General features: G+C 45.8%; 1 protein-coding gene across 1 annotated transcript in view; it reads left to right on the top strand.

The window, feature by feature from the left end:
- The window catches only part of ADAMTS7 (ADAM metallopeptidase with thrombospondin type 1 motif 7), a 143,178-nt gene that overhangs the window by 42,293 nt on the left and 74,124 nt on the right, over window positions 1–26,761 (top strand). The window contains exons 11-15 of the mRNA XM_084642522.1: window positions 855–1,000; window positions 10,544–10,713; window positions 11,185–11,318; window positions 16,998–17,118; window positions 19,285–19,529. Coding sequence (XP_084498648.1) covers window positions 855–1,000; window positions 10,544–10,713; window positions 11,185–11,318; window positions 16,998–17,118; window positions 19,285–19,529 — 816 coding nt within the window. The remainder of the gene's footprint in view (window positions 1–854; window positions 1,001–10,543; window positions 10,714–11,184; window positions 11,319–16,997; window positions 17,119–19,284; window positions 19,530–26,761) is intronic.

Below are 26,761 nucleotides of genomic sequence, written 5' to 3' on the forward strand. Positions count from 1 at the left end.
AGAGTGTAGCTAGAATGAAAGAGGAGAATTAACAACCAGCTCGAGGCCGCCATTCCACCTGCTTTTTTGCAGTAGCAGCACCCAACAGACAGAGAAATCCCTGTGTGGCATAGGGCTAGGGTAGCAGCTCCTCTGCCCCATCTCCAGGTGTAGAGGGCGTGGCAAGGGCAAAGGAGCATGGCCAGAGAGCAGCCACAACCAGCCAATCCTGGGCTGCTATAATGACCCTTGGTGGGCTATTCCCAGTGCGCACATCACAAAACAATCCTGAGACTCGTCTAAATTACATCTTGGGACCAGGACAGTGGCTTCAGGTTCAAGTAGCATAAAACAGAATAACTGTAACATAAAACCATTTGTACGTCCCCCACTCCTGGGCAGAGCTTAACGCAGAATGGCTGGTCCCAATAATCTGGCCCTAAGAGTTTAATCTGTAGTTCAATTCTACAGATCATGAAGGACTCTTGAGGCTTTCTCTGTAGAACCTGCCATCTTACCCGTTCTCCGGGTTAACTGGGTAACCAGCTGGTAAAGCCTTTGTTATGACACCAGAACCAAAGCATTAATCTCAGGCTGGAGACATGCGCTGCCTAGGCACCGTCAGAAAGCTGGAGCGCGAGTTGTGGTGAAATAGGTGTGTGTGAATCCAAACTAGTTTTACTCCCATGTGCACACCTCCCACTAACCCAGTGTCCCGGCGTTTCCCATTGCGCTGTGATGCCCACCACTCTTGTTTGGAGTTCTCTGTACTGCACGTTCACCAGATTAGGGATTTATAAACGAGTGCGGTTGGTGCCTTGTAAGAGTATTGTTAAACGTCAGCTGGCCTCACTCTTGTCTGGGTTACTCTGCAGTGGTGCTTCAATGGAGAGTGTGTGCAGGTGGGCTACCGCCCGGACTCTATTGATGGAAGCTGGGGAACCTGGAGTTCTTGGTCTACTTGCTCTCGGACATGTGGTGCTGGCGTGCAGAATGCAGAAAGGCAATGCAACAACCCCACGTAAGTCAAGGTTCTTGCTTTGTCTAGATGTGATTAGATTCATTAGCTATGTGACTTCATTAGGAAAACCCCATTTACAGCACATATGTGAATATCTTCTTATCATCTAGCAAGGAATGACCCTGCCCCAAGCACAAACCACTTGGGCAGCGACCTAGTGATGTATTGCACAGTGAAACAGTAACAAAGAGGTGACCCACAGAGAGGATATTTTCAAATGCCATTAATTATATCTTTTAAAACATCTCTAATTTTTGACAGGCCGTGTGCGCAAAAAAATTCTTCTGTGCAAATTATTGTGCTGTGTGCAAATCATAGAATATCAGAATCATAGAATATCAGGGTTGGAAGGGACCCCAGAAGGTCATCTAGTCCAACCCCCAGTTTGTGCCCACGGTGTTTCCCCGTGCCCACGGGGTTTAGGATCTGTGCGCACGCACACACACGCACAGCTTAGAGGGAACAGTGAACAGCATACATCTGAAACAACACAAGCAGTTCAACTGATGGGGCTAGCTAGGAATCTGTGCAGTGGAAGGTCTGTGGATTGAGTTTTCTTTGTTACCTTTACATGCAAATCGCTCATGATTAGTCCAGGCAGAAAGCACCTGAAATCCAATTCAAAGGAAAGGTCAAGATGAAGCACTTGTGAATGTAACACATATGCAGTGTCTTTTTTAATGCCAAAAAGAAAAAATGTTCCTTTAAGCAGATTCAGAATCACCGGGGAAAATTTCATCACCATTTACTGTCCTTTGTTCTCAATGAGCAGTTTGCATACAGGTTATAGCAAGGTGTGTGAGCCACAACAAGAGGGTTTCTTTCTGTCAGACTTTAATGTGGCAGCAGCCAAATATGGCATAACTTTCTAAGAAAGGTGGCCCTATAATCAAAGCATCTGAACAACAGACTATGGTGTAGCATTGTCTATTCCACAATTTCTGGGCTGATACAGCTGCTCCCCAGATGTCTCTTCCTTCCCCCACCAGATAACTCTTGGACTGTATTAGAAACAAAGGTTTCCCAAAGGTTACGATGTCAGAGCCTGTGACCCAAGGTGAGGAGCTGGAGTTATGATGAACCACAGCGACACAGTGGGTTTAAAGGATATGGGGCTATATCATGCCATCAGTTCGTAAGCAGAACTTCCCATTAAGTCTATGATAAGTTTTGCTTAAAAGGCAGAACTCAAAAGATAGGAAGGTTTTCTAAAATGAGCTCCCCGAAAAAGTGCCAGGGCTGGTGGTAAAAAAGAGTGAGGATTAAGCAGGATAATCTGTAAAGTGGGGACTGCCACCAAGCTCCTTGCAGAGGAATATTTTCACAATGGTCTGTCCTTCCGAATGAGCTTTGAAATGACATTCCAGGTTTGCAGAACTAACAACACAGATCTCACAATTTAGGTGCATGATTAACAGCACTCCCATCCTAAGTGTTTTAATGCACACCCCTGGTTTTCCTGAGGTCTTTTGAGTACACAATCAATCACAATCACAAGAGCAATTTTATGGTCCTTACTTATTTTTCAGGTGGCATTCAGCCTTTCGTGGCTTAAGGAGTTTCAGAATCAGGTAAAGGTCTCTAATGAGCCCAGAATAGGTTCCCTGGTTAACCGCTTTCATAAGTACATTGTTTTAGATGTGCAATTGAACTTGGTTTAAAAACACCTGTATGTAATCTTGTTTCTAGGTCAAGAGCAAAGTTTATGTTTGACATGAGTTTTGCTGGAGGAGTGCCGTTGTCATTTACAGAGTGTTTTAAACACAGCCACAGGCATGTAGGAGAGCAAACACTGCAAACCTGGCAGAGCTCGCCCAAGGAAATTATTTGTTTTGGCTGCTGTAGGTAAATCTCTTTGGCCTTGCCTTTCAGATGGAGCGAACATGTATATGAATAGGGTAGTTTTTCTTCTTTAGGGGTTTCCATAACCATAAAACATAAATTAATTTTATTTTCTTTAATTCAAGTTTCCCCCAAAGAAACTGTTCAGGGAAAATGTAACTTCCTTATGGTCATATGGAAATGGGCCATGGGAAATGTCACGACAAGCTGAAGTTGACAAAGGGTTAAGAAGCAGGAAACAGCTACAAATAGTGCCCAGATGTGCTGGTAGCTTCCAGACATCAGAAAATAACTCTATTTACTGGAAAAGAGTTCTACTCATTTAAAAAGACAGGGAAGAGTTAATTTCTTTTTTTTTCTTTTTCTTTTTTCTTTTGGAACAACTTTCCCATTCTACCCTAGAAAACAAGGCAGAGCTTGGCATCTCCTACACACAGAGTGAAAACTCTTTCCATAATTTAAAAATTGCTAGCATGGAGCATTGAGGACATGATCCCAAACCCATTGAAATCAATTGAAATTGAAAGATTCCCATTTATTCCATTGAGTTTTGAATCATATCTGGCATCAGATGGCCCTTCCACCTCTCAGGGGCCCTGGTGGCCTCAGGACAGCCCTGCAAACAGCCCCTTGCCTCAGTGTCCCTTCTTAGTTCCACAATAAACTTCAGAAGCGGCTTTTACAAGTCCAATAACAACCCTCCTTAGGAGCTAGTTTTTTTTAACAAAGTTCAAAATTAAACACAAAAAATTTCCCTCCAGCCTTAAGCTGGGCACCACCCCAAACTCCCCTGGTCTCAGGGATTTCTTTCTTGAGCAGGCTTCTCCCAGCCCCTCCTAGCCGGGCAACTCCCCTGGCCTCAGGATCTTGCCTGCAGGAATCTCTCATTCTCTACAGTTTCCTGAGCTTCTCCCTCTCTCTAGCAACTTCTTGCTGCCCTTTGATTCTAATTAAATCCCACACCTCATCCCAGGCAGGCAGGTTAACTGTATAGGCTGGTGAGCTGCAGGCCTAAAAGGGGCAGGTCACCCCATTACAATACCCTTAATGAACTGCCCTTCCGCTATATAAATGGTGTGGGGATGGGGGAGGAGGGGGTTTCAACTGCAGACACATGTTCATATCTGGGCTGTGATCCAGTCCTGCAGTCCTTGCTCACATGAGTTGCCTAATTGAAACCGTTGCCCATTTCTTTGATAGCCCTCCAGACTTTTTTGCATTAAAATAATTTTGAGCTCATCCTGGTTCTGCTGTAGTCCACTTTTGACTAGTCACCTTTCAGTGATGGGAAAGGAGTTCAGTCCCCGTAGCTTCTCCAGTCTTTGGCCTCTCTACTCGGACTCCTTACAGAATTGCCAAATAGTGCCAGTTGTTCCTTCAGAGTAGATCTGAGGCCCATTGGGAGCCATGTGGAAAAGATGGTGGGTTCAGTTGGTTGCAAATGCTGACAATTTCCCCCCAAAATCATCATCATTATCTTCTTTTTCAACATCTTCTTCAAACATCTTTGTTTGAGGTCAGTGACTTTTATAGCCTTCTTCCAAAACTCCTGATTGGGCTCTCTAACGTCCCCTGATATCTGGCCATGTATTGATTCTTTGGCCTACTTTTGGTCATCTTCCGTCCATGATGATTGCAAGGGCATTCCTATCAATATAACTCTCAAGTCTCCATTGGACACATCCATACCAACGTAGCGTAGCCTCCCTCAACTTATCTTCAGTTGGGGCAACCCACATTAGGATCCTCACAACCTCATTTCATTTCCTGTCATGGAGTGTCCAACCATTTCATCATCTCAGTATCTTCATTTCCGTGGTGGAGAGCATACCGATTCCTTTTGTTGTGACTGGCCAAGTCTGTTCCATACATCCCAAAAACATTGTGCCAAAAAATTCAAACCAGCTCTTCTATTGCAACTTTTGGAAACTCTCTCTGCATCACATGAATTCCAGTGTTCTATATGTGAATAGATTGTTATGAAATCACTTATGCTGCTGGTATCAGGCACTTAGGCATTTATTATATTACAGCTAGAGTTTGGCAAATAACAGATTTTTCACTTTACCGGCAACTTTGAAAAGTAAAAAAAAAAAATAGCTTTAGGTTGAACCAAAAACATTTTTTTTAATTTTTAGCAATTTGAAAAGTTGAAAAAAAATTAATTTCAGGTCAAACAGAATGTTTTGTTTCGATTCTGACCACTTTTAACATTTTTGAATATTTTAAATTTTAAATATTTAAAAAATAAAATTAAAGGAAATTTAGAACAAAAAGTTGTTTGAAGCAAAAAAAATCAAAACATTTTGATTTTTCAGATTTTTGTTTCAAATGAACAATTTGACAAAATGGACACAAATCTGTGAAACATTTTGGTGTCCCCAAACTGCCTTTTTTGCTTAAAGTTATTTAAGATGGAGATTAAGATGATTAAGAGAAAGTTTCAGATGAAAAATTTCACCCAGCTCTAATTAAAGTAGCACCTATAAAAAAAACCCCAGTGGGGGTCACAGTCCTTTTGTGCTGGACACTGAACAGAAAATAAAAAACAGTTCCTGCTTCCAAAGAGTTTACCATCCGTTCAGGTGAAGGTTTCTTTTCCTTATTTTATAAAAGGGAAGGACCTGGAAAGCAGTTCTAGCTAGTGTGTGTGGATGTTATGTCTAAACTCCGTGTAGGATTTGATGGAATACATTATTATCAGTGGTAGCAGATGACAGAACGAGGAGTAATGGTCTCAAGTTGCAGTGGGGGAGGTTTAGGGTGGATATTAGGAAAAACTTTTTTACAAGGAGGGTGGTGAAGCACTGGAATGCGTTACCTAGGGAGGTGGTGGAATCTCCTTCCTTAGAGGTTTTTAACGTCAGGTTTGACAAAGCCCTGGCTGGGATGATTTAGCTGGAGATTGGTCCTGCTTTGAGCAGGGGGTTGGACTAGATGACCTCCTGAGGTCCCTTCCACCCTTGATATTCTATGATTCTATGATTCCACATCAGACCACTTCCCCAGTGATATCAGTTACACTGATAAAAATGACAAGTAACTCCACACCAGTATAAAACTAGTATAAGTGAGATCAGAGCCTGACCCAATGAGCTGATGTGAATTCAAGTTAGGTTATGCAGCTCTATATATGTTTCAATTAGTAAAATGTGGTATTGCTCCTTGCCACCTCTTCATGGTGCTGTATGTGTGTATGATCTTTGGACCTTTTCTTCTGTCCCTGAAGTGTAAATAAATAGTTATAGCAATTGTTCTACTAGTATTTGTTGGCCAAGCATCTGTAAAAAAATGTACCAAGGGCAAACTGTAGAGGTATGGGCAATATAGAGGCTTCTGTGGTGATGTAAACAATATGGAGACAAATGAGAACTCACTTACAGCTGACGATTGAAGAGAAAACATGGTCAAAGTATTCTAGCTGGCAAAAAGTCTCTCCAGTGTTATACTAGTGCAAACACTTAGCACAGAATAAATCACATGCAAAATCAAGTGTGATGGTCAAAACTTTTGTTTAGCACATTTGAGATTTTCACTTTTCTAAGCACTCATGAGAGGGACATTCTTTCAAAGGAGAACAATAGACGTATGATTAACTAAGCAACCACTGTAATTAATTGTAATTTTATAGATGTAATAACTGTGTGGTACCCTGTGCTCCAATCACCTGTCACAGAACATTAGACTCAAGGAAGTTACGCTGTGGATGTTATTTTCACAGCACTTGGAACATAAAGGGCTCAGTCTTGCACCCACAGAAGGCAATGGCTGTTTTGCCATTGATTCCAGTTAGAACAGGAGAAGACCCCGGGTTGGAGACCTGTCCTTGGGAAAGCTGAAGAGTAGCACTCTCCAACACAGACCCAAAATGGGCCACATTCTGATCTCTGTTACGCTGGTGTAAACCTGGAGTAACTCCACTCAGGGCTTCATTTCAAGGATAGAATGACTCCATGTTTATACCCACATGACAAGAGGACAGGACCTGTGCCTTCTATTTATTAATACAGAAATAGACTTAATGACATTGAGGATCTCTGTTGAAATGTTTCCAATAGCTGGTCCATTTTTTGATAAATCTGTGGCCAATTCAGGAAGATTATGGTTCCAGTAATCCATGCTATTAGCCAAAGCAATCTCATCAGGGCATACTAGCAAAGGTGGTAAAACAGATGGCTTTATTTTCTGTGGAACGTAACCAGCCAGTTTTATCTTGAGAAATGGCAATCATTTGTCAGTGATTGAAAACACTGAGGAGATGGCTGAGACTACAGGTTCCTACATAGATAATTATTCTTGACTGCAACTGCAGGAAAGAAGGGCTTCAAACTTCCAACATTACCATTGACGCTTAACTTTAATAATAATTTTTATACCACCATAAATCAAGCCCGTAAAATTGGACATATTGGTAACAGTAAAGTCACATTGTTGAGGTAGATCCAAAACGTAAATTTGGTTTTTAAAAGTTCTACAAAAAATCTCATAGAGAAGTCATAGAAATTATTTAACCTGTGCTTTACTTTATTTTATTCTAATTTTTAAAAATAAAATAGGGGTTTTTTCCCCCCCATTTGGCTTTAAATATTCCCCTGCAGTGTGGTAGTCCAGACATTGCAACATTCTGCTATGGCAGAACAACCCAAAAGTGCAATTGTCTAGAAACAAACCCAGAAGGAATTAGTCAGGTTCCATTGTCCTAGTGCAGTGAAATGCAAAATGTAAACAAGCAGACCCCTGATAAAAGTCAATTATACTTTAAAAATTCCGTCACTTTCACTAACTTGAATAATTATTGAAAAGAGCTCAGATCCCACAAAGTTTCCTTTGATGCCACAGCCCAGAGGCCTGCTGTGCTGTACAACGTGTTTACAGCACCGGATGCTTGCTGTGTGCCCACGGCTGCCTGACTGGGATATTCCTCTCTAAAGCATAGAGTCAGCGGAGAGGTTCAGCCGAACTGGAGGCCATCACGACAGCCGTGGGCCTCAGGACTCACACCTTTTGATGTAACACAGACACTGGCAGGGCCTCAGATCTTCCTCTCACAGCCAGTTCACTGGCTCTTTGGGAACGTTGCTTCTGAATGCAGCTATTGTTTCAGGGTGGGGGGAAAGGAGGGGGCAGAGAAGGCAGGAACCCTGCACTAAATTGTTGCTTCATTATTTTTTAATTGCTGTTCAGCTCATTTCTGTTTGAAAGCCAGAATTCTATGGGCTTATTTGTTAACAAAATCTGTTGAAAGATGAGCAAAGGACTTTGTCCCAGGGATCAAAGCTCCCTTACCCAAGATGGCAAACAATGCTTCCTCTTTTTTTTTTTTTTTTTTGGGGGGGGGGGAATGACATAACCTGAAAACAAGAGAGCTAGGTCTGAGAACGTCCACTTAGTAAAAGCCATCTTTGAGCTGCTGTGTTAATAAACCATCAGCAGGTCAAGTTCTAATCCCAATGGGTCCAGTAGACACATCTGCCAATTACATCATCAGCAAGGTTATTAATCTAGAAACAAGTTGTATAGCAGGGACTCAGGGCTTTTTTAATTTCACTGTGAAGAACTGGCTTTACGATGGATTTGGGTTTAACCTGGAATGTTTGCTGCTTTTATGGAGTTGTATATCTCAAAGATATACTAGCAAAAAGCCTGATACATCATTCACTGAAGTCAGTGGTAAAGCTCCCATCAACCTCAGTGAGGATCTGCCCCAGAATAAAGAAATTTCCTAATAACTGACAATATATCAGCAGGGGAAAGAATGAATGGATATGATTATCAGATACAGAGACACCAGCCATTGGTCTGATGTGACACAAATAACTTTCTTCTGTGGCACTTTCCATTTGGATATGTTAGCTGCAAAAAAGCGAGCTCCTTATTTGCGTTACAGTTCTAGGTCTGTCTGAGGAAGGAAAATCGTACTTATTAAAACTAGCAACAGATCTGAACCAAAGCCACAGATCCAAACATACCAGAGCTTCACAGTTCAAATCCAGATCTGTCTTCCCTCTCTAGAATAGTCCTAATCAAACAGCTGACTTCAAACTTACACACATACACCCCCTGAAATATGGGTATCTTCAGATCTGGGATGCAAGGCTGAAACTCTGAGCTGTCTCTTGTTAGCACAGGTAATGTTTTCCATTCCATTCGATTGCAGAGTCCACGTGGCTACCTTCCGCTCTCTGCTGTGCTGTGGGAATGCCACTGAATACAGTAGAGTTATTCTGGATTTATGTTGGCGCAAATAACAGCAGAATTTGGCTCCATATAAATAAAAATGAAGTCACAGGGCAGGGATCGGCAACCTTCAGCACGCGGCCCATCAGGGTAATCCGCTGGCGGGCCATGGGACATTTTGTTTACGTTGACTGTCCACATGCATGGCCCCCCGCAGCTCCCAGTGGCGGCGGTTCGCCGTTCCCAGCCAATGGGAGCTGCGGGAAGTGGCAGCCAGCACATCCCTGTGGCCCATGGCTTCCCGCAGCTCCCATTGGCCAGGAATGGCGAACCATGGCCACTGGGAGCTGTGGGGGGGCCGTCCCTAGCCATTTGGGTGCCCTACGCAGCCCCCCAGGCCTCCCGTTCCCCTGGGTCTGGGAGGCAGGAGCTGTGGGGGGGCACTTCTGGGGGTCCCACAGGCCCAGAGGATTAGCGAGGGGCCGGGAGGAGCCCATTCCACTTCCCTCGCCCCGGCCCCAGCTGCGTTGCTCAGGGGAGGGGGCTTGGAGGAAGGGATGCCCCTGCCCCGCACTCACAGGTAGCGGTGGGAAGCAGAGCAGCCCAGCCCCAGCCCGCTGTACTCCGCCAGCTCCCAGCCGCGCTGCTCCGCTTCCCGCCGCAGGTGAGTCGGGGGGGGAACCTTTCCCTAACCTCCCCCCACCCCCACCGAGCAACATGGCTGGGGCCGGGGCAAGGGAAGCAGAGCAGGCTGGGGCTGCGTTGCTCCGCTTCCCGACACCGGTGAGTGCGGGGGGCATCCTTTCCCCCACCTCCCCACACTCACCGGCAGCGGGAAACACAACGCCACAGCTGGGAGCTGGCAGAGTGGAGCGGGCTGGGGCTCCGCTTCCCGCCGCTGCCGATGAGTGCGGGCTCGCTGGGGGGAGAGGTGGAATGGGGGGCATGCCAGGGGCGGAGCAGGGGGGAAGGAGAGGAGGTGGGGCAGAGAGAGTTGTCTGGGGCCCCAAACCCGCAAGGGATGGCCCTGCCCCTTGCAGAGGGCACAGCCCATGGCAGGGCCAGCCGAGGGATAAGGCTGGTCACCAGGGCTGGTCCTGCCTCATACGCAGCATGTAGCTGCCTAAGGCACCATGAAATCTGGGGCAATTTGGTGCCCCAAATTTCATGGTGCCCTACGCAGCTGCGTATGGCTAAGGATGGCCCTGCCTGTGGACAGTCAATGTAAACAAAATGTCTCGCAGCCCGCCAACAGATTACCCTGTTGGGCTGTGTGCCAAAGGTTGCCGACCCCTGTCACAGGGTGTCAAATTATGTGGACTTTATCTGAGCAAATCTCCATGGACTTTAGACAGGGTTTTGTTTGACTGGGGAATCTGATCCAATGTGGTAAAGTTAAAAGATTAGCAACCAATGGGGATACCACTCAGAAATGTGCCCCTTATATTCTATGTTAATTTAGTGAATTTCATCCTAATGTGTTGCACCTGTTTTTGTTTTCTGTTCTCCTGCTCTTGGTGGCAGACCGAAGTATGGCGGTAAATACTGCCTTGGGGAACGGAAGCGATTCCGCGTCTGTAACATGAAGCCATGCCCCCCAGACAAACCGTCCTTCCGCCACATCCAGTGCAGCCAGTTTGATGCCATGCTATATAAAGGGAAACTCTATAAGTGGCTGCCAGTACCGAACAACAGTAAGTCCAACCCCCTGAGCCTCTATTTGCTAGACAATTATTTTAATTTGATTTTACTAATGATCTGTATTAATGGTTAGAATCCATGCGCAAGGCCAGTAAGTTTTACCTTTCAGTGCTGTCATATTATTATTATTTTATTATTTGCATTTCTGTAGCATCTAGGAGCCCAAGTCATAGCCGAGGACCCTCTTGTATTAGGGACAAAATAGCGAACGAAAACAGGCAGTCTCTGCCCCAGAGAGCTGACATTCTAAGTTGGCAGCATTTCAAGTGAAGGGGTCATAGGTGCATTTGCAGGTTTAGTTTATGGGTCAAAAGATGATTATTTAGAGTAGAGGAAAGTCCTGACAGTGGAAGTCGTGGTTCTGTAGCAGGGATGGCTCTAGTGGGAGAAGACAGGACATGGGTGGAAGTCTGCAGATACTCTTGGCCCTGCAGGTTTATTTACAGTCTGTTTGGAACCCGCAGTCAATCCGTGTGAGTTGCACTGCCGCCCAGAGGACGAATACTTTGCCGAAAAGCTCCGGGATGCTGTCATTGATGGGACTCCATGTTACGAAGGGAACACAAGCCGGGATATCTGTATCAATGGGATCTGTAAGGTATGCTTTGGGTGTCGTCTCCCTTTGTGAAACATGTCTTTGAGAACCTGTGGAGGGGGCAGAGTTATTTTGCTGACTCACCCTAGAAGCCAGGCCAGCTGAGTCCCCTTTGTTTCAACTCCGCATAGCTCCCTGAGGAAGAGAGACTTAGAAGGAGAGACCAGGATCTAGCTGAGAAAGGCCCAGTTATGTCTGAAAGCACAAGGCTGGTCTTAGAGATTTGTTAAATGAAGACAAACCCAGGACAGCCCTATTGAGTGTGTGGTGCGCACGAAGGAACGGTGTAAGGACTTTGCTTGCTCGCACCAAAATAAATGTTTTATTGACAAACATTGTTATTATTTTCATACCTGCGAATGACGGTGTCTTTTCCTGACTCATGTGGATAGGGTTTTATGAAAATAAGACACGGCCATAATTGGACCCATGTTGTGGATGGGACTTGGCCTTCAGGAATGGAAGTAAAACAATGGACAGGTCTGAACAAAAACATTTTTATCTTAATATAGAACCCAGACCCTGTGGGTTTCTGATTTTTTGAATTTTTATTTTCTTTCTTTGAAACTCTATAAAAACTAATGCTGGCATCAGGCCGAGCTCTGCTGACTGACACCTGGGAAGGACATTTCCCAAACTCAAGTGCTGCCAAAGCCAACGGGGAGGCAGATAGGAGGCATAGCAGCCAGCCTCAGGAAGCAATTCCTTTGGCAGAAACACCCTTCAGCAATACCATCTGCAAGGTGTCGCTGATGAAGAGCAGACTGTACAAGTTTTGTAGGCTGTCTTGCTGCTAAAACCCTCCTCAGGACTGTCGAATCATGCCTGCCTTGGAATCCTGTAGGAGTCTTCTTTAGATTTCTGTAAAGACTTTTCCAGGGGATAGAGGGATGCAATCTTGCAAACTCTTACTCACACATATAGCCCTTACTCAGGTGAGTAGTCCCAAGATTTGGGATATAATGACTATGCCTCATGTTTTATCAGAAAACATTTTCACAAAGAAAACCCTCTATTTTATATTTTATAGCTAAGCTCTATTTTTGCCTATTAAAATAGGGCCTTACCCAGTGCCCTTTGACATTAATGGAGAGCGCCCCAAAGTCATCAGTGCCCATTGGATCAGACACGTAGAAGGCAATTGGAGGCATCTTGGTTTTGCAGTCCATGGACCAAATTTATTGCTATCTTAAGCAGCTGCAACTCCATGGACTTGCATTGACAGGGCTGCCCGCTCTCTGAAGAGTAATGATGGCTCCCAGGCAATTACATGTGAGCCACTTCCCTCCTCTTGCAAGTGCCCTAGAGCAAGCAGAGGAAGAGTGACCCGGACAGCACATGATTGGGATTCAACTGGTGCACTGACAGTCAGAGTTCCATCCGTGGCAGGTGCATGGTACCTGCAGCAGCTCTTAGGTAAAAATGTACTTGAAGGACTGCCATGAAGATGGGAGTGTGTACAATGCAAGGGTGAAATTCCCCCCTGTGCCGATGACCAGCACAAGTCCTCACCTCCACTTAAACCACCCTCTGCACAGAGGTGATTTGCACCCTAATTCCTTGGCCAGAGATGTTGTTTATTTGTGGGTCCATTGTCCAGCCCCTCTCACAGTTGCAGCACATGGTTTCGTTCGCAGCCAGCTGTATCAGCCTGCAGACCACACACAAGCAGATTTTCCATTCCATCGAGTACAATGAACCATGCAGGGATTACAACCGTTTCACTTTTGCTCCATGGCGTGGACTTCCACCGCCTGGGTTAGCTGTTGTGTAATAGTGGTGTGCGGACAGAAACAGTAGCTGGGCTAGTGTAGTGCTCAGCTTCTGTGTCAGCAACGTGCTCCTTCGGTGACTTGCCAAAAGCTCTCTTGTTCCCAGACGGCTTTCACCGCCAGATATTCCCAAACAGAATTAACGAAAGCAAACCCAGCCAACTACTCGTATGACACTGGCCAAATTCACCACCAGCTTCCTTGTGCTTGGAGGGAGTTATGCCCTACCAGGACGCTCCTTCTGTGCACCTGGCTGTTGAGCCAGCTCATTCAGTGTTCCCGGTGGGTCATTTACTCCGCTCTGGCTATAGGGGAAGTGGGAGTGGATCTGCAGACAGGAACGCAGCGTCTGGCACCGACCTGTTCCTAGGAGCCTGGGAAAAGGCTTGGGCTGCAGTTGATTGTGTTTATTTGGTATTAGCCTGTGAACACAAACAAGCCTGAAGGAGGAGGGTGATTTTTGGCTCTATACATCATGGATTGACTGCAACTGGGTGAAGGCTGGGAAGCCACCCACATGTGCCAGCAGTGAACTCGACCTATAGTTCTCACGGGGGGTGAATGGGTAAAAAAGAAACAGCCACTGGACAAAGGGAAAAGATAAGTCCTTATCTTCCTGCTCATGTGAGTTGCTATGTACTCACCAACATCACTCAGAGCAGAAAGGAAGCTAAAAGCTGAGCAGCAGCGTGTGTGTGAACATACTCAAGTCTTGGCTGCTGCCAATCGGAGAGAGAAATTCCCGGACTCAAAAGAGGAAACCTGGTGCTGCCTGTTCCCCTTTATTGTGTGTGGGAAGAAGACGGTTGCAGAACGACACCAGCACTACAAGACTTTCCCAGATGTGTGTGGGCTGCTGGACCTTTCACTCCATATGGCCCAGAGAGGAGGTGGGGAAATAATCAATAAGCAATTATCTTTGCAGCTGCTTATGTCGAAACCATTCACGGAAAATCTCACTCTTCCTTAGAAACAGCCATTCAGATTTTGTTGCCAGCAGAGCCAGAGTCCAAAGCCCAGTGGCAGCTGCTTCGCCGAGCAGAACTCACAGAGCCGGGTCCACTTTTAGTCTCGGCTCAAAGGGTTGCAAGCTTCATGTGATACGGACGAGTGAAAAATGAGATTTAGCAGCCTCGTGTGCAAGCGACAAGTTAGTCAGCCAGAGCTTGCTGCACACACAAAAGCTGGCGCTGTCTTGGCCTCTGACACCAAAATTAAAACAAACTCCTTGGTTCAGAACAGGAGTTACGGTAGGAAAAAGTAATAATGTTCTTTCCCCATCACAGAAATAAAACTGTTTTCCTGGACACTGCTGCACCCAAATGGGACAACTCGCCTATTCACACAGTGAGAAGGGGCACTCACCTCTTGAGTGCCTTGAAGTGGCTGGGTGCGGTACTGCAGACTTTTTCTCACCCCTGGCACCCCGGATAGGCTGCCAGCCAACCTTGGCGGGTCTTCAGTGGCTTGGCCCTCTGGCCATATCACAAAGTCCAGATGAACCCGGGGGTATTAAAGCGTCCAGTAACTAAGAGTCTCTTTGCCCTGCTAGGGCCTTCATCCCTGGCTCAGGGCCCTTTAGATTTGGCCTTTTTGTCCAGGCTCCCAAATGAGGCCTGTCCCCTTCTTGGGCTTCACGGCACTTTACCTGTGGCTGATAGGGGCTGGCCCGCCCTCTGCTCCGGGTTTCAATCCAGGGACCCTATACACAGCAGCCATGTACTGTTTATTCAATCTGTCGCTGCTATTTCCCTGGGCCTCTTGCTACAGGGCCCTTTTATCTCCAGCCCTAACTGTGGGCCAGTGTCCATAGGTCCTTCTCCCTCTGCAATCGCAGTGTAAGTTCAGCCAGCCAAGAGTGCTGTCTGCTTGTCGGCCTTTGGCCGAAGAGAAGCACCCTCCTTCGCTCCTCTGCTCCCTGCTGGGAACTGACCTGCTAAGGCCCCTCAGATTTTTTTATGTGAGCCTGCCGAACTCTGCTTGGTCATCGCTAGCCCTTTTAGCCTGTGGAGGACCAGGTCTCTCTGCCTTCTAAGATGGCCACGCCAGGGAGGCCTCTCTAAGCAAGCCTAGAGGATGCAGCTTTGCTGCTTTTTTCCTCCCACCTTGCAGCTTCTTGGGACGGGTGTAGCAGAGCAGCAGGGCCTCCAGGAGGAGACCACGAAGGCCTGGTACACTCTGTCACACGCACATACTAAAAGGACCCTTTAGGCATTCACTCCGGGGCTTTTACTGAACTAAAATCAAATGGATACCTCTGGTACTGAAGGGTGAGACACTGGGCACTGCCGCCCGCATGTGAGGGCACACAGTATGTTAGCAGAATATAAAAAATCTCCCTGACACGGCACAGAAGCTGCGCTGGCAGATCTGTCAATCAGGAGGCTGCCCTCTCCCAGCTAGAGAGCGGGGTTTAGCACAAACAAAGTCCGAGAGTTCTCGTCTCCTACCTGACTGACTCCCTACTCTTAGGTTCCTGTAACAGGAGACCATGAAAGAAATGAGCAGAAAGGTAAAAGGGTGGGCTGTTACAAATAGTATTGCATCCAACTTTCCATCAAAATCTGTGTAAAATTGAAAGGATGCAAACAAATGCTAGATGCTCACAGACAGGCCCAGGAGAAAATGGAAACAGGTATATGGACTGCATTCTTGCCAAGGTGTTTGAGTGCCTAACTTCAAAAAGACACCCAGGGGCTGTATGTGTAGCAATTTAATAACTTACCAGCACAACCTGGCTTTGGTGGCTCTTCAGTGAACTGCCAGACCTGACTCCTTCATCCCTTCTGAGCAGGACAGGTGGCAGGAAAAGTGGTCATGAGTAAGTGTACAGTTAGAAATCTGACATTGTGTGCCTCAGCGTAAGGTACATCCGGCTGGCTTCAACCCTGTGTAAGTGTTTGCAACTTCACTGAAGCTAAATGAGTTGCATCTGCTTGTACCCTGATCCCTAGATTAAGATGAACCGAACTTCAGAGCCGTTAGCTGAGACCGCATCATTTGTAAGAAGAGAGATAGAACAAGCACTTGGATACTACAGCTACGCCCTAGGATGGTGAAGTGAAACCAAATAGAAGGCTGGAATAGAAATGTAATAACAATACATTATTCTTCAGCAATGGCCGCGGACAAAACAGTTCAGGGCACAATCACCAAATTCATGTCACCTAAACATCCCCCCACCCCATGCTCCTGGGACAGGTGGGGGCCTGAACTAGACCCCTGGATCATCAAGTCTGCTCTCACTTACACTGGCAAAAGCAGTCACCCTCGGGGCTATTGTGTTGGCTGGGGACTGGCAGAACACAGCACATTCCAGCCCCAGACATTGTTATTATCATTTGGAATTAATGTTATTGTAGAGTCCAAGGAGCCCCAGCTACGGACCAGGACACCATGGTACTAGGCGCTGTACATGGCCTTTCCTTGCCCCTAGCCAGAGACCCAGCCTACCCCATGCACCAGGGAAGCAGGAGGAACTGGCTATATATAAGTTCAAGATTTCCCCCATGCCAGAATCTGGCCCTTAATCTCCCTGGGTAACCCGTGTATCTGTCTTCCTTATTTCCCATCCTATCAGTGACAAATGGTACACTGCCAGGCAGGCTGCTCAGTGAGCCTGGTCCTTGTCACATTCATTATTTCCTGTGAGGACTGGTGATCTCATCATGACACTCTATGACTCGTGCACAGTTTGCTGGCATTGAGAGACACCTGTGTGCTGTGTGATGGAGAAACAGACCCACTGACATCATTAGACCAGGCTGCCATGCACTGTCTGCCTTTCTGGGAGTGTATAATGCAGTTGTTGGAGCCAGCAGAAATTGCACTCCTCTCGTCATTTAAAACCAGAGCCTTGTGATGATATTGTCACTACCAAGCGTGAGCTCCTGGAGTTCTTGTGTTTCAGAATGTGGGCTGCGACTATGAAATTGACTCCAACGCGGTTGAGGATCGGTGCGGGGTGTGCCATGGGGATGGATCCACCTGCCAGACTGTGAAAAACATGTTCGAGGAGAGCGAGGGTCTGGGTAAGGTTGTCTGTCACAACCGTCTACCAGCCTGTCCTTGAACTTTTGCTGGTTCCTGTTCTGAAAGGGAACGTTTGTGAGCAGCACAAGTTGGTGAGAATGCACAGCACCTGCCATGTTCCATAATATGGCTCTTTTAGGAAGGGAAACGGGTCATAAAAGGTTAAACAAATACTGATAAGATATAGCAATACAAGGTGCTCAGAGGTTTTGCAGCTAGAAGGGACAGATCCACCACACAGATCCTTTTCTCCAGGAACCCTTCAAGCCAAGGCTGGAGGCTGCTGGACTGGAAGGCCGGGGATGTGCTGTGGAATGCATGCGTGAGCAGCATGTACTCCTGGCCAGTTCATGCTGGCGGTGGCAGCATTTGTAGTAACTTTCTGGGGATAGATAAGCCTCTACTCGGCAGATCACCATGCCGCTTAGGGGACACAGTGAATGAGCCAGTGTGGTGGATGGTACCGGTCTTTCAGGGTCCTCGACTCATGATAACACGGTTACCTAGAGCAAGTCACTTAGCATCTTTGGTGCTTCAGTTTTCCCTGTCTGTGAAACAGGGAAAACGCCAACCTCACAAGGAGACTGTAGTTCATCACAGTTTATAAAGGGCTTTGAGATCCTTTGGCAGAAGTTGCTGTAAAAGTGCAGTGTACTGTTATTATTATTTATCATTATGTCTTTGAGCACCAAATTCCCTCACAACTTTTTTTTTTAAATAGGAAAGCTCTGTTTCCCTTCCATGCTTTATATGTTAAAATGCCAAGATGGTTTTTAGATAGATAGAGACAGCACTCCTTTTAATAAAAGAAACATGACTGGAACTTTGTAAAGTATAACTAAGCTCCCCTAATAACTAAACATTGCCCTGAAAACTGAGCAAGTGGACAGAATGAGGTTAGGTCAAAGATCTTGCCAATTTGAATAAGAAAGAGAAGGAAAAAAAAAAGATTCTGGCTTGTTGTTTTAAATGATTTTCTTAATACAAACACCCTTAATCTGTAGATCCAGTTTTCCCCTTTATCAGCAGTGTGGGGGGAAGGGCAGGAATGGTTTGCAAACAGGAACCCTTCAATAACACAACTGTTAGGAAATTCCACAGGGGAAAGTGGGGTCAGCAATAAAGAGAAGGTAAGTTATTGCCAGTGCAATTGTTCTGAGAGGTACTGGCTATGACATGTAGGAAGCTAAGGGAGTGATTCCATCAATATCACTCATTTCATTCCGATTTATCTTTGTTAGAGACCAAAAATTTGAAATCACCCTTTGCTATTTAATCTTGCTCCTTTTAAAATCACTGGTACTTTTGCAGGTTTCAGAGTAGCAGCCGTGTTAGTCTGTATTCACAAAAAGAAAAGGAGGACTTGTGGCACCTTAGAGACTAACCAATTTATTAGAGCATAAGCTTTCGTGAGCTACAGCTCACTTCCTCAGATGCATATCGTGGAAACTGCAGCAGTTTCCACGATATGCATCTGAGGAAGTGAGCTGTAGCTCACGAAAGCTTATGCTCTAATAAATTGGTTAGTCTCTAAGGTGCCACAAGTCCTCCTTTTCTTTTTGGTACTTTTGCAGTTGACTTCAATGGGGCAGAGATTTAGCCTTTGGAACAGAGACATGTTAACCTGAATATCATCCCAGAGTTTACTGCCGGGAGGAAAAATATCCATTTACAGACCTTTGCCGCTAAGACGTTGTCTGCACCCTAAAAAGAAATCTGAGTTAGCTGGACCTATGGGTTCAGCTTAACAGAAGGTTTAAGAGGGTTTGGATGGTCTATGTGGACAAGGTAAAAGCACGTTAAATCCATTAAATGCATTAAAAGCACATTAAATACAATGTGGACACGGCAAAAGTACATTAAATGCGTTGGTCAAGGCTCAATGGGGACACTTTTAGTTCTGCAATGGAATGGACTAGCAGAGAACACAGGCTGGCTCCATGTAAGATTCTGCATGTGGCACACTGGACAGAAAGAGCTATTTTATCTGAGCCCCCCAGTACCCCCTGATGTTGAAATCAGCAGCTAAAAGACAAAATAGTCTGTTTAATCAGCATGGCGGCTCTCATTGCTCTAGCAATTTGACCGGAAGTGATTGATTTATTTGGCATGGGGTTCTTCTGTTTGTTTGACTGCCTGAGATTGACAGTCAGTGAAATTCCCAGGTTACGTTGACATTGGGATGATCCCAGCTGGAGCCCGGGAGATTAGAATTGAGGAAGTGGCAGAAGCAGGAAATTTCCTGGCCTTGAGGAGTGAAGATCCAGAGAAATACTTTCTGAATGGCGGGTGGACCATCCAATGGAATGGAGATTACAAAGTGGCTGGGACAACTTTCACCTACGAGAGGACTGGAAACTGGGAGAACCTCACATCCCCTGGGCCCACGGGGGAGCCCGTCTGGATCCAGGTACTTGTATGATGTTTTATTTTGCCATGTAGCTACATGTGATGGGTGCGAAGATCTGGGTGGGGCAGATCAACCTGCAGCAAAGCTCTTTACAAATATAAACTTAAAAAAGTGCCTGCAGCAGCTAGGAAAAGCACTTAGTCCTTATTCGCTGATAACATAGCTCTGATTATTATTAGTAGTATTATAATATTGCCTTGAGACCCCCAACCAAAATCTAGGCCCCATTGGGCTAGGGACTGTACATACACCTAAGTCTCTGCTCCAGAGAGCTTACAATCTAAATAGACATGATGGACAAAGGAATTATCTTCCTTTTACAGAGGGGGAATAGAAAATTAAGTGACTTGCTCAAGGTCACAGAGGAATTCTGTGGCAGAGCTGGGATTTGAACCCAGAGCTATCAAGGCTTTATCTATAAGACCATCCTTCCCCTTGATTAGGGAAGCATTAAGTTTTAAAGCAGAGCAAATGCCTTATCATGGCAAACTGGGTGGAATTTCTCTCCCAGTATGATTTCAAATCAGCAAAGCAAAGCTGAGCCTATCAAAATATTTTCAATTTGTAGTAATTGCAGCCAGTGGAATAATTTTGATTTTCCTCACTGAGTCCAATTTAAGCAGTTGCTCTGGTTAGACAGCACACTTACAACTATGCACAACAGAACCTGGCAAACCTACCGCCAGATCCTCCCAAAATGAAGTGTGCATTTGGTGGACCTCAGAGCAACAGACCGTTAAAAGTCTTATGCAAGGAAAACGTTGGCCTGGTGGTCACACCATTTCGCTGCTGCTGAGGAACGGGAGCACTTGCCTTCGCAGCCTGCAGAGCCAAACCACAAGCGCTGTAATCCCTTTAGGGGAACTCGGCTGTACTGTGTTGGCAGTCAGACACCTTAGACTCTGGAAATCCCTTCTGCTCTTCCTTTTCCCATCAGAACTCACAGCTGCCTGTGGGATTTCTCTGTAGAAGAGCACAGTATGCCTAGCTCTCTCTGCTCATGGGGCAGTCAGAATTTCACCGCAAACTGGTGCTTAGATGGCGACTAGTAATCATGCATGTTTCTTTGGGAACAACTGTAATTAGCAGCCAGAAGGATTCGCTTGATCTGACACGCATATTTCCCAATTAGTGGGTGGATCCAGCCCATGTTCTTTCCAGCTGAAGCTAATCCCAAGAGAAGCATTCCTCAAAATATTTACACAGGAGAGAGAAGAAATGTCTATTTCCTGAATTCGTTTTCTTATCTCCGGGGAAAGAGATCACAACATTTTTAATAGGGTTAACAGAGCCCTCAAGATGAAACAGTGCTTTGACATAAGACCCCTTGGCCTAGATGCCCCTTCCTGAATGCAGCAGCAGTGTTGGGTTGGGTTGCAAAGCAATGCCATGACAATGCCATCATCCCATGACAATGCAGTATTGTGACCTGGTGGCATCTCGCCAGCCCCTCAACCATCCTGTAGCCAAGAGCCTTGGCATGAGAGTCCACCCATGCCCTGCCCTAGGCCACTAACCATTCGGAGAGTGGGGGCTGATGGATATGTATACAAATATAACACTTGGGTTGCAGTGTTAAAGGTGTTAAAACCACAAACGATGAGAATCTCTTACTCAGGGCAAAATCCAGACCCTCCATTCTCCCCAGCCCCCAAGAGTCATGTTTCTAGGCTGTAAAGAGGCCTTTCTCATGAACACAGCTCTGTAATAGCAGCAAGAGGGGAGCACCAAGAAACTTTCCGATGCAAATAGAGACAAAGATTTTTCCCCTCTCTTATTTTAAGTTATTGTTTCACCCTTTGGCTCAAGGAGATAAGCCAAAGTTGAGAGCCTTGCAGGGTTGCTTTCGTTAGAATAATAAATTGATGATATGCATCAGGTATATTCTCGATGCTATTTTGTTTATTTACCAAAAATGTACCCAAAATCCTGACTCCCTGAACACAGCAGAAACAAGCAGCAGCAGGCAGTTTCCATGCTCAGAAATCCCCAAGTCTGACACTCCAGCGAGCTCTGTGCCCAAGAAGCCCTGTCCCTCTGCTTCCTCTCCAGGTCACACTCAGAACTCCTTCCCCTGTCTTTCTGCCTCCAGCATACACAGCCTGGAACCAATATCCCAGCCCCTGCACCTGCCCCCAGGGAACTCCTCAGCCCACATGGTTCAGCTATGACCTACCATGCAGCCTAGTATTGGGTGCTAGTCCCACAGTCTGCAGCTGGTTTTACTACAGGGCTTGATTGTCCTTCCATTGAGCCTGAAGGAGAGTGCCTGCCCCATTGGCTTTAATGAGGTCTGTTATGGTCTTTGGATCCCAGACCCCCTGCTGGAAGCCATCAGCACCTTCTAGTGTAACGTTACACAGGGATCAGCTGCAGCTCAAATTATGAATCTAAATTTCCATTTGGGGATTCCAAAAAGGTCTTGTCCAGAGACTTTGGAGACCCCAGTACAATTCCCTCCTCTGCCACAGACTTCCTGCGAGACCTCAGGCAGGTCACTCAGCTTCTGTGTGCCTCAGTTCCCTGTCTGCACAATGGGGCTAACAGCACTTCCCCCCTCCCAGGGCTATTGGGAGGATAAATTCATTAAAGCACGTGAAGTGCTTTGAGATCTACCAAGGAAAAGCGCTATAGAAAAGATGATGATTCGCCAGCCATTCAGATTTTGCTTCTGTGGTTCAGCAGGTCACCAGATCCACCGTGAAGGAATTGGAGATCTGTCTGTGTAGTTCAGCAGACTCTTGTTTGTAGGGCAGGAGGCTCCTCTTCACTTCTGCCCATTCCCTTTATCTGTTAATCTAATTACTTACTTTTAGCAAGGGGAACAAAGTTTCTGTCTCCTGCCCAAACTTCTGCTCAGTGTGAACCTGCCTCATACCAACTAGCAGGTAGGTTTATGTCTTTCAGGTAGCCAGACTCACTTTACTAATGAGGTTTTGATCATTTTTCCTTTTAAAACACGAGCTCTTCTAGGACCAGCCAGCCGTCCCCTCTCCCTCATGTTTAAATACCTTTCCAAGCAGCACTACTTTGCAATAAAGGCCCCGTGTCACTATTTACATTAACTAACTCAATTGTCAGAGGCTTCTATTTACGCAAGCTCAAAATTTCATTCCAGCTGGATCTCTGCCAACTTAACGTCCTGCACAGGAGTGAGTCTTTAAGATTTAAGAATAGAGGGGGCTGACTTCTCCTCTCATTTTACACCACTTTACAACTGCGTCACTGTTTGACTTCAGTGGAGCTATGATTGTTATACACCAGTGTTAGTGGAGAAGGCCGATAAAATGCTGCCCAGAGACAGCTCCATGAGGGGAAAGGAGCCCCTACACAGAGTGACACTGCGGTGGTCTGCTGGGGACAGGCTTATGTGGAATTTGGACTTCAAGTTCCAAATCAAACCAGTCAGACCCCAGGACATTCAGAACGAAGCCTGAGCTTTCCACTTGCCTACATCCTGTCCAGTCATCGGCCGATCTCGCTGCGGTAGGAGCTAAGGACAGCGCTCCACCGTAGTCGTGAATTTTTGTTGGCTTTTGTCAACTCTTGAGTTTTCATGGTGTGGGGGCGAGAACGTCAGAAATCATTGAATCATAGAAACATAGGAGTGGAAGGGACCTCGCAAGGTCATCTAGTCTATCCCTTCGGTCTGAGGCAGGACCAAGTCAGCTTAGAGACAGCATCCCTGACAGTGTTTTTCTAATCTGTTCTTAAAAACTTCCCGTGACAGGGATTCCACAACCTCCCTGTTCCAGAGCTTATCTATCCTTATAGTTAAAAAGGTTTTTCTACTGTCCGACCTAAATTTCCCTGGCTGCAGACTAAGCTCATTACTTCTTGTCCTACCTTCAGTGACCATGGAGAACAATTGATCCCCATCCTCTTTAAAACAGCCCTTAACATGTTTGAAGACTGGTATCAGGTCCCCGCTCAGTCTCCTTAAACGTGCCCAGCCCTTTTAGCCTTTCCTCACAGCTCAGTTTTTCTAAACCTTTTATCATTTTTGTTGCTCTTTTCTGGATTCTCTCCAGTTTACCCACATCTTTCTTAAAGTGCGGCACCTGGAACTGGACACAGCGCTCCAGCTGAGGCCTCATCGGTGTTGAGTAGAGCAAGACAGTTATCTCACATGTCTCACATACCACAATCCTGTTAATACCCCCCAGAATGATATTAACCTTTTTCGCAGTTGCATCACATTGTTGGCTCATATTCGATTTGTGACCCACTATAACTCCCCCAGATCCTTGTGAGCAGTACTGCTTGCCTAACAATCATTCCCCATTTTGTACTTGTGTGTTTGATATCACTGCCCATAACAGAAAATGAAGGCCTAGTTCTGGGGATCAGCTAGGGGGACGTCAGCGTAGGAAGGAGAGGTTATTGTTACGTGTGCATGTTCCTAAAAAGTCAGTGTACATTTTAAGAAATCCACTGCACAAACACATCTGCTGGGCAGCAGGGATGGAGGAGGGGTGGGAATAGGTCCTTTGCCCTGGTTATTTCAAATGTTAATTTCAACAGGCTCTTTTCTTTGCTTAGACTAGAGCAAACAACCAAGGGAGCAGAGGTAGCAGTTAATGAATTTCAGAGTTTATTTATTCCAATGGTGCGCTGTTTACTTTAACATTCCCCTCCTTCGCCTCTCATCCCACCCCACCCCACCCCACCCCACTCCACCCCCAGATTGACAAGAGAAGTCTTTTTTTCTTTTCCCAAATGATGAGAATGCATATTAGATTTCCTCCAGCTGGTAGGTTACTCAGGAGTTCTAACCCAAAACTTCCCCACGTATCCTGGGCTCTCCTGTGACTGGGCTGGGCAGCCTGAACTCACTTTTGTTGTCCTTAGTCCCCCAGGAAGCCTTTTCACAAATATGTACATTTGATTCCCCATTCGAGGAACACTCTGAATAAGAGCAAGACTTGAATCCCAAAAAATACCTTCTCAATGGCAGTTACAGAAGATCTGGTGCTTATTTGAAAATTGCCCTGTTCTGCAAACAAATCCTACCATTTTACTTGTCACCCTACTCAATGTAAAAACATTGCCGGAGGTATTACGTTTCAGCGCCACTTTATCTTTTAAGTGGCTGTGCGTGGCTTTGTGGGGGGCTATCAGTCTATATGAAGAGACGGTCTGAAAAGTGACAAGGAAATTGCATAATTTTAAAGCAATTATTTCTATGTGGATTGCACAGAAGCCAATTCTCATCCTGATTTTCAGCTATGGATCTGGCTGTGCAAATCCACATACTCACAGCTGCAGACGCCAGCCCTGGTTGGTTTAACACAAAGTCTCCCAGTTGACGGAACCTCTCGAAGCTTTAGAATGGGAGTTACTTGAGAACAGTTCTCGTTAGACTATGAGCCTGACCCTTCTATTGAAATCAATGGGCACTTTGCCGCTGACTTTCATGTCAGTAGAACCAGCCTCTACCCCCTTGGGGTTCATAGTCTGTTCATGTCTAACGACTGCAGTTCTACATCTGAACAATCAGTTGCCCAAAGGTTCACACGAAGTGCAGCATACGATGATGCCTCTTTGAAATACAGCCAGAGCGAATCACACGTGGGCATTTGGGTTTATTTGTTGATTTAACTGCATTATTCCGTTTTACTGCCCCTTAATACATGGAAAGACAGATTGCATCTGCTTTGTGAGCTGTGTTAATTCAAGGGGGAAAAGCAAAGGAAAAAGGAAATAAAAGACTCCCTCGGTGCAAGGCAAGTTGTTCTCAAATACCTGAAGGGGAGGAAGGGGCTCCCTAGGAATTCTTGGCTTTGTAATTTTGCAGCTAGACGCTTAGACCACAGATTTCCCTACTTAATTATTTCCCCTTGTGTTTGCATTCACGTCCTTTGCAGGCTGCCTGGGTAAAAAGGTAAGGACAGCAACAGCTGACATGAGAAGCCTGCCTGTATCCTTTCCCTGGGATGCCAAGTTTTGCTGTATGTGTCAAATGGAACTCCAACCCCCAGCATCCACAGCCTTATGACATTCCCTTCCACGAGTGGGGTGGGAGGGTGACGGGAGATCCTGGGGCTAATCCTCTGCTTCCTTGAACTCTGTGTTGTCATTTACGCCTGTGCAAGGTGCGGGCTTGACCCTCTGCCTGCTGAAGTCAGTGGTTCAGGATCATGCACTCAGTGCCGCGTGGGTGTTTGAAGTTACCACTCGTGTAAGTAAGTGGGGAATTCTGGTTGGATACTGTATCATGCCCACTTTGTACAGGTGCACATGGCAGCAGAAGGTGCAAAGCAGTGCACTATCAGGCCCTATATTCTTATTGTCCCTGTATTATTGGAGTGTTATGTCTTCTATTTGCAATTAATATGTTTCCCATCATGCATTATGCCACCACCAGTTTTTGATAGTCCTCTTCCAGAAGCTAAATACTAGTTTCTGTCTCTACTTGTAAACAAAAACCTGTAGTCTAAGTATCTCAGCCCAACCTGGGACACCCTTCTTCATGCTCTTGCAAACCCAAGCCTTTCCTTGCAGAAATTAATTGTAGAGCAAGTCATGCGTTCCCCAGCCTCACTGGCCAAAGGGTCTATGCTATGCTTCATGGCACAAAAGTTTTGCATAACTGGCCAAACTCTCAGGCAGCATAACCCTGGCAATCCAGCCAGTGGCTTTTATTTATTTATCTTATAGTTAATTAAATATTAACTATAAGAAGTGCCTGTTACTGCTGCCATGTTATGGGACCCTCCCAGTCCCTTACAGAGTTTGGCTAAGTGGTTCAAGGCCTCTTAAAACTGTATTTTCACTTTCTTGATGGCACCTCATGCTTCTTAGGCGCCTCTTCCTGCATGTTGGAGCTACCAGTCTACCATGATGGGTTAGAAGTGGCGGTTAGGTAAGCAGCAACCTGTGGTACTTTGGCCATGTTTTCTGCTTTGATGGAAAGGCTAGATTATATTAACACATCTGCTTACTTGATATTTATCATTTTTAGAAAGAAATAAGAGAAATCGTAAAGTTTTCTTGTCCTAACATTGTCAGTATCGTTTTCCCTTGTTAATGTTAACCATTCGGAATGCCTTACACCAGAAAATCTCTGAAAAGCTTCCTGGGATTTGTAACCTAATTAAAACCTTCTGACAATGAGGTTTCACTATTCATCAGAAGGTTCTTGGAAGGAAGCCCTCTGCTCCACCAAAGTTCCAAGAACAACAGAGCTTTGGCGATAATGGAAGCACTTAGGCTAAGAAAACAAGGCTAAG

Source organism: Lepidochelys olivacea (assembly GCF_965140295.1).
Source record: "Lepidochelys olivacea isolate rLepOli2 genome assembly, chromosome: 10".
Classification (NCBI taxonomy): domain Eukaryota; kingdom Metazoa; phylum Chordata; order Testudines; family Cheloniidae; genus Lepidochelys; species Lepidochelys olivacea.